The sequence below is a fragment of the Ylistrum balloti genome, unplaced genomic scaffold (genome assembly GCF_031769215.1).
Source record: "Ylistrum balloti isolate Yb309-2 unplaced genomic scaffold, AGI_CSIRO_Ybal_v1 Utg370102, whole genome shotgun sequence".
NCBI lineage: Eukaryota > Metazoa > Mollusca > Bivalvia > Pectinida > Pectinidae > Ylistrum > Ylistrum balloti.
The window spans coordinates 73,606-86,730 of NW_026782128.1; the positions used below are offsets into that span (position 1 = coordinate 73,606).

At 33.8% G+C, this 13,125-nt stretch overlaps 1 protein-coding gene across 1 annotated transcript; it reads left to right on the top strand.

Annotated features, from left to right (window-relative positions):
- The first annotated feature begins 95 nt into the window (after window positions 1-95).
- On the top strand, window positions 96-7,896 carry LOC132550038 (protein AATF-like). The gene is made up of 14 exons (XM_060214034.1): window positions 96-174; window positions 824-985; window positions 1,149-1,332; window positions 1,883-2,055; window positions 2,437-2,517; window positions 3,272-3,415; window positions 3,943-4,054; window positions 4,426-4,605; window positions 5,267-5,375; window positions 5,819-5,929; window positions 6,462-6,598; window positions 6,755-6,835; window positions 7,295-7,366; window positions 7,745-7,896. The coding sequence occupies exons 1-14, from the start codon at window positions 96-98 to the stop codon at window positions 7,830-7,832; spliced, it is 1,713 nt and encodes a 570-aa protein (XP_060070017.1). The 3' UTR covers window positions 7,833-7,896.
- Window positions 7,897-13,125: the final 5,229 nt, after the last annotated feature.

The window sequence follows — 13,125 nt, forward strand, 5'->3', positions numbered from 1 at the left end:
CTCATCAAAAAATAAGCTCTTTGCATGCCTGCATTTTCATTGTAAATCGTACAAGAAATACGAAACTTTTTTTTGCTATATATGGAGGAATCAAGATGGCAGCCCTCAGGGAAGCAATAGCTCTTTTATCAAATCCAGCTCCTGTTTTCCAAGATCCAGAAGATAATGAAGATGGTATGAATGTGATGATCCGGCGAACTTGTTACTTGTTTACCGTTAGTCTTCGAATTTATAGATCAGATCAGAGACAGGTCAAAAGATTACCTAAAATAGATCTATGAATTGTCCACGTGCACACGTGTTTTCAAAAGGGAGAGGTGGGAGGGGGGGTGGGTTACTTTTACACTACATCTATTAAACCTGTTATTCTTAACCTCTTTATTTATTGTCCCCGTCTCTCCTTCATCCAAAATCGCAACAGATTGCATTTAACATATTGTACTAACTGTGAATTTGAGAAATAGTTCTGCACCCCATTTGAGTGTATGAAATCGAAACGCATTAACTTATATATTGATTTGGTACAGAAAACTAATTCACTACCCAAATGCAGAACGATTGCCCATATGTTGGATTGTTTGCAACACATGGTCAATTACTCGGCAATATGCTCAACACATGCTAGAATACATCTCTGCATGTCACTATTTGATCATGTTATAAATGCCAAGACATTACTAAGACATAATTGATCAAGTTGACCTATATTGAAGACACATCTTAGGCTCCAATATTTAATTTTTTTCATGAGACACAGATATAAAAAAGAAGTTGTTATTTAAAAAAATCATGTTTAATAGTTTCTAATGCTTTTGTTTGAAAGACACTGATGCCAAAGTTGTGAGTAAATCTATTGAGGATGAAGAAGATAATGCTGAAGCAAGTCATGTATCAAGCCTCCGTAAAAAGACTGCATTATCAACGGCAGATTTGGGTGAAAAATATGCTGGAAAGAAAACATCTCGAAAGAAACTATCACAATTTGGTAAGAACTCCATGCATGAGTGATTTATTAAAATGAATGGGAGAAAACTAAACATTTTGCTTTCCTTTGATTCTTTTATGGACCAATGAAATTAAACTGCCATGTCAAGCTGGAGAAAATAAACAGTATTTAAAGAAACAAATAATGTATGTGTCTTCTTTAGGTGAAAGTGATAATGAAGAGGAATCTGATGATGAAGATGACGAAGAGTTTGAAGATTTGGAGGACCATTCAGATTCTGAATCTGAATCAGAAAACAATGATGAAGACGATGAAGATGAAGAGGATATAAAATCATTCCAGAATAAAATCAGTCAAGTTTCACAGCCTTCCAAGTCTTCATTCAGGTATAATCAGATGACTTAATTTAAAAAGTATTTGTTCTAGTATCAGATGACATAATGTTTATAATATGTGTAATGAAATACGTAGGCTGAAGGGATGTTCAGATACTTTTTTCTAAACTATTTTAATTGCTGCATGATTATTTCCCCTTGTTTTATAGTCATTTTAGCTGTCACACATAAATAATGAAAAGCCAAGTGTCAAATAAATGCTTGGAATGCTGATTAGGGGATGCCTATTAAAGATGTCTTGAATAATGAGACTTCTATGGTAACCAAGCATGGACGTGTCACATGTCAAGATTTTATTATGGTGGGCCTAGATGGCCCCACTGATTCATGTTTTCTATTTAATTGATGTCAATTAATTTGATTTTGGGCCATATGATAAAAAGTCTAGATGGCTTTATGATACTAGCTTCATTCTCTGGTATCGTGGAACTTAAATTCAGTGTTAAAGGTCAGTCAACACATCATATGCATTTATTTTTTTTTTCATTTGTGAGTAATCAGATGTATAAGGAAGAATAACGTGTAATTTTCATGACTCTAGCTTTGCTGATGATGGAGACTATAGCAAATATGCTGACATGGATCAGGATGAAGATGAAAGTGAGGGAAGTGATGATGAGAGCAATGAAAATGATGAGGATGATAGCGAAGATATTGGAGATAGTGAAGATGCTGGAGATGAAGATGAAGATGACATGGAGGAAAGTATGAATGGTAATAATTTTTTTTTGTTGCATTTTGGTAATGATCTTACACAGTCCAAAATTTTATCAACTTCTGTGTCACAACTTTCTTAAAGTTTGGAAATAGACTTACTACAGGGCATTTATTGGCAGTCTACTAGAACTGTAAGACATATAAATGTAGTTGAACTTTTAATCAGGCATGGGCTTATCACAAGACAAAGTCGATATAATTTACAGACATTTGTTTTCAATTGAAATCAAGATTAATGAAGTGATTACTTTTTTATAACAATCATAATGATTTTGTGTATTAAGTTTTGTGAAATATTTATGCAATAATTGTTTTGTCTTTTATCTTGCATTATCAGGGTAATAATTAAAAAAATAAATTTGGATATTTGTGTTTTAGGCAATGAAGAGATGACTAAGTTTTCTAAAGCGGATGTCAACCTTGAAATAGAGAAGGGCAAAGCTGCCAAAGCACAATTAGGTATGTACTACTGTCATTGTGTTTATTTGTCTTTGACTCAGATTGGTTGTTTTACCTCTAGCTTTGATCAATCATGATGGTCTTTGGGGTGTGACAATAGAATAAAGATTAAGCAGTTTTCAAATAAATTTTGATATAAACTGTTTAGAAGTAAAAAACTTAACATTTAAAAGAGATGTCTGCAGTATTCATTCATTTTGATGAATGGTCTAGTTGATATATCCTTTCAGATGGATAGATGATTGATTGATGATGGATGAGAAAGTGAAATAATCCACCATCATTTTTACCAACATTAGTATATACATACTCTGTCTTGTATTTATAAATTTTGATTTAATCTTTATTTTTTTAAATAAAAAATCCTAAATTTCTTTATTCTATCTTTTTATAAAATATCTAGCATTTTTTCAAAAGACTGATTGCAATCATGTAACTATCAAAGACAGCCTGATGGTAATTGGCTAAGCATCTCTTAATAAACAGTTAATCAAAGCTGATTTTTGAAATCAATACCACATTGTTAAATAAGGTTATGTAGGTATTTGATTCTATGTGTCAAGTTATGGTAATGAGAGGGAAAGCATATGTTTTAAAACTTTAAATATATTTTCTTAATTCTCAAAGATATGTGTCAAAAGGAGTGCAAAGTAAATTTAATAAATGAATTCAATATTTTACATGTAATTACTAAATTTTGAATTTGAACTTTATTTCAAAATAATATTTCTTTAAAATAACTATTACTTTTCAGGTATTTGGGATTCTTTACTGGAAAATCGAATTAAACTACAGAAAGTTGTTGGATTGGTGAATCAACTTCCTCAACCTGATACCTGGGGCACATTTGAGGACAACTCGGAAAAGGGGGACAACTTTACACAGACATCTTTAACAGGTAAAGTTTTAGCTAAGATTGTAAAGCCATTATAACCAGTCATTGTGTGGTCATCAAATAGACTCGTCTTTAAATGTTTCAGTAATGTAAACTTAATTTCATGTAGCTTTCTTTTTCAAGAGGTATACCTGATTTTGATTTGCTGGCCTTTCAAATAGGCACTTTGTCTGAGCCATTGTGTTTTTCCTTTATCGCAATGTGATATTTTTGCACACACTCAAGAAGCACAACTCTCAAGTCATGATAATACCTTCCCATCAGCAAGCGAAAAAACTGTTGGTCAGAATTAAGATCACCCAAAGATTCTTTTGTAATATTTAGGGTCACTTGTGACTACTCATTGGTCTACCTTTTTTCAGTTATATAAAGATATTTAGACCAAATGTCTGGCTGTAGTCAGAGGTTCTTTTCATCACACTACATGAAAATCACCTGAACAGTTTTAATATTTTCCTTTAAAGTGTAACAAGCATTTTTTATGTCTTATGAACTTTTTGGAAACATGATTGCTATTGTTGCAACTACAGCCCAAGCCAGTCTTCAGAATCTCCTGGACAAACTACTACAGCTCCAGACAGTCCTTCTGCTTCAGAACACAGAGACACGACACATCGCTATGGGAACAAATTCTTCGGCAAAGTAAGTCAGAACTTGTCTCGGCCTTGCAAGATTCAACGAGTAGATTTTGTATTAGCTAGTGGCTATCTCGTTAAACAACACACTATTGGACTGTCAAATGCTATCAGGACAATTAGGGTAAAGTGTCACACACAAGTTTATATAGGTGAACGCTGTAACTGACTGAGCTAACTTGACCACTACAAGACTAAGATAAGGCAATCATCAATATTGGAGAAGAAACAAGACGATATACAAACAAAAATTCAACATTTATGTTTTTGTTAAAATTAGGCTGATGAGATTAGTCAAAATGATATAATGAGAAATATTGCTTATCAGAGAATGTGAAGTTGAAATTTGACTGTATCTCTTTATTTCTTCATATAAAGGTCTGTCAAGGAAGCGAGGTCTGAGGAAGATGATGAGGAGATCACTAGTGAGTCTGAAACTGAGGAAGCCGAAGACAACATCAAGTCACTCATACAGAAAACTGGGGTCAAACGCAAGTTAACACTGGATGAGTACTCGGAGACTCTGACGAAAAAACATAAGGACTTCCTTGGATTTAGGTAAATGAGTCTGATAATGTAACAAAAATTTACAAACAGTGCGATTTAATATTTTCCAGAATCTTGATAACATTTGCTGTTGTTGAAATTATCCATTATGCCTCTGAAAGGTCCAACCTCAATCTAGCATAATTTTTAATTTCAATGTATGATTCGATAATGATAAAGAAAAAGAAAACAGGATAGTAGAATTGGTATTCCAACTGATTTTGTAAATACATGTTGATTTTATTAACGATGTGTAGAAATACAAGTAAATCACAGAATTTTAAACATGAATGAACAAAAATTCTTCAAACAATTTGAACCAACCAGATGAAAAATCTTTCTGGTCTCCAGCTGCTTTTTATGACCTTTGGAAAGTCTTTTCAAACTTTTCTTTACAGATTTAATTTGAAATTTGCCGGAATATTTTTCAAGGTGATTAAGTCATATTTCATATAACAAAATTTCAATTCCTTAGAACTATTCCAGAAACATATTTAGGGGTTATGAAGAAGTAATGATAACAAAATATGAGTAGTATGGGTGTACAATTATAGCTAACATAGGTGGAGTAAGGACCAGGAGGATAATTCAGCTAGGTGTTAATGTTTTTAACACCATGAATGCATGTAATTAATGAATTGTGTAATTTGCATTTCCTTTTTTATTCTAACAGAAATACAGCAATACAGAAATGGTATGATCGTACTCGACTGGTCAGTGGTAAGGTCAACAGCAAATCTTTCAGTAGCTTTGACCAGTCTGCTCTGAAACAGATAGAACAAGTAAGTGGTCAGAATCTCTTATCGCTTGTGCTCAGTTGTCTCCCCTATATTGTGTCAGATGGTACAGTACCGTAAAAAATCTGAATTTGTGTCAAGACCGTCTAAAGAACTTTTTGTCTTGGTAAAACACCACTTAACTAATCCTAGCCAATCTGTGCTAGGACATTTCTCTTAAGCTCTGTCAGTAGCACAATAGACTATTAGGCCTTCTGTTATATTAGTAGAATTCTGTCAGATGTAACCTCACTTTTATAAATTACAGTGATTTCTTAAAGCAGAAGGGATCTTTTAATTTCTGAAAAGGAAAGATTTCACCTTTTTTTATATTAGCAACTTTATAATCCGCGCCCATCTATGAAAGTGATTATTTATTATCACAAAAATCTAATTTGGTAGTTCAATATTTTTTATAAATGTTCAAACAATATCACTATTACATACAGATTCTTGGTGACAAAGAACGTCTTATAAAGAGGACACAACTGAAGAGGTCTGTGTTCAGAGTTCTAGGGACAGTGGAGAATGCTGATCAAGAGGAGATAACTCCTGATAAAGTATGTTCATCCTGGTACTGGTTAAATTGAGGATAACAAATTTTGGTTTATTATTATTTATGTTCAAAGGGAATTTTCAGGAAAAATCCTGTATCATAACAGCTATGGATTCTTTTTGCATATTTTTGTAAGATTTTCCATAAACAGTCATGTCCAGGCATTTTAACAAGTTTGAGATTTTCTTGAGGATTTACCATAATATTTTATATTTTATCTGTCGATGGAAAGTTTTACCAATCATTTGTGTTGAGAAATCTTTTTTAAGGCAGAGTCATAGAACATTTTTTTGGGGGATTTCCTCTGTGTGTGTTCGAAATCCACAGATACACAACTGTCTTCAAATTTATTCCCACCAATATTAAAACTCTGCAATTTATCTTTTATAAAAGACATTTCATGTTATTACCTTTTGCATAATACATAAACAGTATCTTTTAAGATATGAATTTCTGACATTGATTACTAGGTACTGTTAAAGTTCAGTGATTAAGCAGTTTTGCTGAAATGTTCCTATCCCTGTTCTTATTTTCAGCAAATTTCGACGGATTTAGACAACCTGAAGAATTATGATCCAGAAATATTTGATGATAGTGACTTTTACCATCAACAATTACGAGAATTGATAGAGCGAAAAGCTGCAGACACTGACAACCCAGTAGCCCTTAGCAGGTAATGTAATACATAGAGATCTAGATAATGTAGGACAAGTTTCTATGTTGTTATTGAAAATTAAAAATCTGAAATATGTTGCATTGCTCATTGATTTTGTATACAGTCATTATTTCTTCATCATGAACTGAGACTGGTCTTTGTTTGATCTTCTAGACATTGGTTAGAGATTCAAAAACTCAGAAAAAAGGTCAAGAAAAATGTTGACACAAAGGCGAGTAAAGGTCGTAAAACAAGGTAAGACTTCAGCTTATTTATACACAATTAATTTATTTTCATATTTCTTGACAATATATAATTAAAAGATAGAATTCATATCACAGTACACTTCTATCATAATTCCACATCGCAAATGGGATTTTCGTCTTTACCGTCTCAGCCAAAAACATTTCATAGATATCTGCTTGCTGACCCAGTATCTTCACTAAGGTGTCCAGTTTTACACAGAATGCATGGTAAAGCATTATGAGTAAACAAACTTTGACATTTGTAAACTTTAAATAATTTTTCAAATTATTATTATGTCCTTGTTCAGACATCACAAGAATACCAAGCTAATGAAGAAATGTATATTTTCCGAATGTTTAACAATGAAACTAAATGTAGTATCCTGTAGTAACATGGGCCAAATACCAGAGAAAGAAGTTCTCAGATAGACTGGTGTTTTAAGTATGTTGTGTGATGTTTACTCGTCAGATATGAAGTCCACAAGAAGCTGATCAACTTTATGGCACCAGAGGACCGGTGTTCATGGACAGATGAATCAAGGTACAGGATTTCTTTTAACCCTTTTGGCGCCAAATATCTCTCACAATGTACAGCTCAGCGCCAAATATTATAAAAAATATATATAATAAAGATATAAAAATTGTCGACAAAAGTCGCCTACGGCGGCCTGTCTGCATGTCGACTTTAGTCACCTATGGCGGCCTGTCTGTTGACTTTAGTTGCCTTAAGGGTTAAGTCTAAAACAGTAACATCAAAGCAAAAAGAAACAGATTTGTCAAGATAATTATAAATAAAATAATTATAGAATACCTTTGTTATTTCTAAATCTTTTGTTTTTGAATAATTTGAAAAATGGCATGGGTACTTTATGGATTTATTGGGACTAATAACTTGTTTTTCTACTTTAAAACCGAACAGGGATGACCTTTACAAGTCGTTGTTTGGAAAAAGATTCCAGCAGTCTTCATCAGCTCCTGATGCTGAGAGCAGCTCCACTGTGAAGTGAAAAAGTCTACAATTCCATTTTCCTCACATTATTATAGTCAATAAAAAATAAATATTGTATGTTATCTACTGTACATTTGTTCCTCCATATGTGTGCCTATATTGTACACATGAAGAACAATGTTTATCTTTGGAGCAAAACATGAAGTCTTTTTTTTTAACTCAACACTGTCCATCAAAACTGGTACTGTCACATTTTGACATTGCAATTTTTCCACGTTTTGACATTTCATAAATTTAATTTTATTGAAATTACCTGGTTTTTTACTTTTATATACCAATTATGATTTGAAGTTATGGATTTTGGTCTCATTGATGTCAAATCAATATCAAGTAGCATGGTGGTAAATTCTCTACAGAAACCTTAAAGCAAAGAGGAATTGGCAAGGAAACAAGAATACTGACAACTTCAATCAAGGAGCTAGTTAGGTTAGAAAAAGATTTATATTAACTGCCAGTAAAATAATTTGACAGCAGATCAGACATTGTCTAGGAATGTGACTTTTTGGTAGAAAATGAGACAAAATAGCAATTTTTGTGTCACTAAGGCAGTAGAGGTAACAAAACAGCAATGGTAGAAATACCAAGGCAGGACCAGAGACAAATTTTAACTGTTCACACACAGTCAGTAGGGGAGACAAGTAAGACCAACTGGACGTTACTTATAACCCCTGAGACAAAAGGGGGAGCAGAATGGTCGTACCTATCAGCAGCCACTTTGTATGGGACGAATCCTCTGATACTTAGGGGAGATATCAAACAGAAGTGTGACAAGGAATCCAACAATAAGAAATGCTTGCGTCATCACTACTGAGAAACGAAATGTTGACATTACAAAGAGCCCGAAATATAACATTAACCACAGAGAGACAAAATATTGTAAAACATTGTATGTCAACATAAAAAACAGATGTGAGAACTGAGTGGTGATTACACAACGAGATCTACTTAGCCACTGAGTAGACCAGCTAATAAGAAACCAACATATACTTAACAATGATCAAGCAAGGCTGTTTTAGAACTGACAAAAATTGTCTAGTCTGTGTTACAATATTTATTGTATTCTAGATGTTGGATGAAAAAGAAAACAAACAAACAAACGTACTCAACAAATTAAACAACTATTTTGTATCTGTATCAACGGTTGACGACTCCAACATTCATGTACTGACTACTGACAGTACAACGGATTCCTCTACACAATGTATCAGACAAAATGTTGAGACTGACGACATCGTGGACATAATTTAATCTTTAAATATTAAAAAAAAACCAGAGGGATCCGACATTATCAGTAATAATATGCTATAAAAACACCGCCCATTCAATTGATATGCAATTATTTTATATCTTTCAAGCGTCTTTAGTTAATGGTTTTTTCCAAGGGCTTTGAAATGTGCCCTGGTTATGCCATATATGGTAAAAAGGTGACATAAATGACCCCTACCAATTATCGCATTATATCATTGCTTAAATAGTACACATGGAAAGCTTTTTCCAAAAACAAATCACCAATTTTTTTTTACATAATTATTTAATTGAAAACTGATTTATTTATAAATATCAGTCAAGATTTCACTGGCAGGATATTCATCTGTAAATCAACTAAAAACATATTGCATCAAATTTGTGACAGTTAAGAAATTAATCATCCTACTTGTTTGATATATTGTGGCATTTCGAAAGACTTTGACCACCTATGGGATAAGTATTGACGCGGAGAACTTGAATAATAATAATAAAATCTGCAAGAAAAGTTACCGGACTCCCATAATATACTGGTAGGCATTCTCTATATCTTTAAACAAACTGGGATCCACTATCTGACCGTATATTTACACACAAATTAAATTTGTTCTTCAAAATACATAATGGACTAACTTCATCGTATCTTCTTACCTTCCTTCCTTCTCTGAACTCAGAAAACTCTAGATTCACGAGAGAAACTCGAAACATTACTCTACCTAACAATATACAGGACACATCGGAACATTACTTGACACATCGGAACATTACTCTCTACCTAACAATATACTGGAAACATCGGAACATTACTATCTACCTTACAATATACTGGAAACATCGGAACACTACACTCTACCTTACAATATACTGGAAACATCGGAACACTACACTCTACCTTACAATATACTGGAAACATCGGAACATTACACTCTACCTTACAATATACTGGAAACATCGGAACATTACTCTCTACCTTACAATATACTGGAAACATCGGAACATTACTCTCTACCTAACAATATACTGGAAACATCGGAACATCACTCTCTACCTAACAATATACTGGAAACATCGGAACATCACTCTCTACCTAACAATATACTGGAAACATCGGAACATCACTCTCTACCTAACAATATACTGGAAACATCGGAACATTACTCTCTACCTAACAATATACTGGAAACATCGGAACATTACTGGAAACATCGGAACATTACTCTCTACCTAACAATATACTGGAAACATCGGAACATTACACTCCACCTAACAATATACTGGAAACATTGGAACATTATTCTCTACCTAACAATATACTGGAAACATCGGAACATTACACTCCACCTAACAATATACAGGAAACATCGGAACATCACTCTCTACCTAACAATATACTGGAAACATCGGAACATAACTGGAAACATTGGACCATTACACTCCACCTAACAATATACTGGAAACATCGGAACATTACTCTCTACCTAACAATATACTGGAAACATCGGAACATTACTCTCTACCTAACAATATACTGGAAACATCGGAACATTACACTCCACCTAACAATATACTGGAAACATTGGAACATTATTCTCTACCTAACAATATACTGGAAACATCGGAACATTACACTCCACCTAACAATATACTGGAAACATCGGAACAGTACACTCTACCTAACAATATACTGGAAACATCAGAACATTACTCTCTACCTAACAATATACTGGAAACATCGGAACATTACACTCCACCTAACAATATACAGGAAACATTGGACCATTACTGGAAACATTGGACCATTACACTCTACCTAACAATATACTGGAAACATCGGAACATTACACTCTACCTAACAATATACTGGAAACATCGGAACATTACTGGAAACATCGGAACATTACACTCTACCTAACAATATACTGGAAACATCGGAACATTACTCTCCACCTAACAATATACTGGAAACATTGGAACATTATTCTCTACCTAACAATATACTGGAAACATCGGAACATTACTGGAAACATTGGACCATTACACTCTACCTAACAATATACTGGAAACATCGGAACATTACTGGAAACATCGGAACATTACACTCTACCTAACAATATACTGGAAACATCGGAACATTACTCTCCACCTAACAATATACTGGAAACATTGGAACATTATTCTCTACCTAACAATATACTGGAAACATCGGAACATTACTGGAAACATCGGAACATTACACTCTACCTAACAATATACTGGAAACATTGGACCATTACTGGAAACATTGGACCATTACACTCTACCTAACAATATACTGGAAACATTGGAACATTACTCTCTACCTAACAATATACTGGAAACATACTGGAAACATTACATTACACTCTACCTAACAATATACTGGAAACATTGGAACATTACTGGAAACATTGGACACTCTACCTAACAATATACTGGAAACATTGGAACATTACACTCTACCTAACAATATACATTGGAAACATACTGGAAACATTGGACCATTACACTCTACCTAACAATATACTGGAAACATAACAATATGGAACACATTACATTACACTCTCTACCTAACGGAAACATTGGACCATTACTGGAAACATTGGACCATTACTGGAAACATTGGAACATTACACTCTACCTAACAATATACTGGAAACATTGGACCATTACTGGAAACATTGGACCATTACACTCTACCTAACAATATACTGGAAACATTGGACCATTACACTCTACCTAACAATATACTGGAAACATTGGAACATTACTGGAAACATTGGACCATTACACTCTACCTAACAATATACTGGAAACATTGGACCATTACACTCTACCTAACAATATACTGGAAACATTGGACCATTACTGGAAACATTGGACCATTACACTCTACCTAACAATATACTGGAAACATCGGAACATTACACTCTACCTAACAATATACTGGAAACATTGGACCATTACTGGAAACATTGGACCATTACACTCTACCTAACAATATACTGGAAACATTGGACCATTACTGGAAACATTGGACCATTACACTCTACCTAACAATATACTGGAAACATTGGACCATTACACTCTACCTAACAATATACTGGAAACATTGGACCATTACACTCTACCTAACAATATACTGGAAACTGGAACATATACAATATACTGGAAACATTGGAAACAACATTACTCTCTACCTAACAATATACTGGAAACATTGGAACACATTCTCTACTAACAATATCTGGAAACCTAACAATATACTGGACCATTACAAACATACTGGAAACATTACATTACACTCTACCTAACAATATACTGGAAACATTGGAACATTACTGGAAACATGGACCATTACTCTACCTAACAATATACTGGAAACATGGAACATTACTCTCTCTACCTAACATATACTGGAAACATTGGACCATTACACTCTACCTAACAATATACATGGACCATTACACTCTACCTAACAATATACTGGAAACATTGGACCATTACTGGAAACATTGGACCATTACACTCTACCTAACAATATACTGGAAACATCGGAACATTACTCTCTACCTAACAATATACTGGAAACATTGGACCATTACACTCTACCTAACAATATACTGGAAACATCGGAACATTACTCTCTACCTAACAATATACTGGAAACATTGGAACATTACTGGAAACTGGACCTACCTAACAATATACAGGAAACATTGGAACATTACTCTCTACCTAACAATATACTGGAAACATCGGAACATTACTGGAAACATTGGACCATTACACTCTACCTAACAATATACTGGAAACATCGGAACATTACTCTCTACCTAACAATATACTGGAAACATCGGAACATTACACTCTACCTAACAATATACAGGAAACATCGGAACATTACTCTCTACCTAACAATATACTGGAAACATCGGAACATTACTCTCTACCTAACAATATACTGGAAACATCGGAACATTACTCTCTACCTAACAATATACTGGAAACATCGGAACATTACTCTCTAC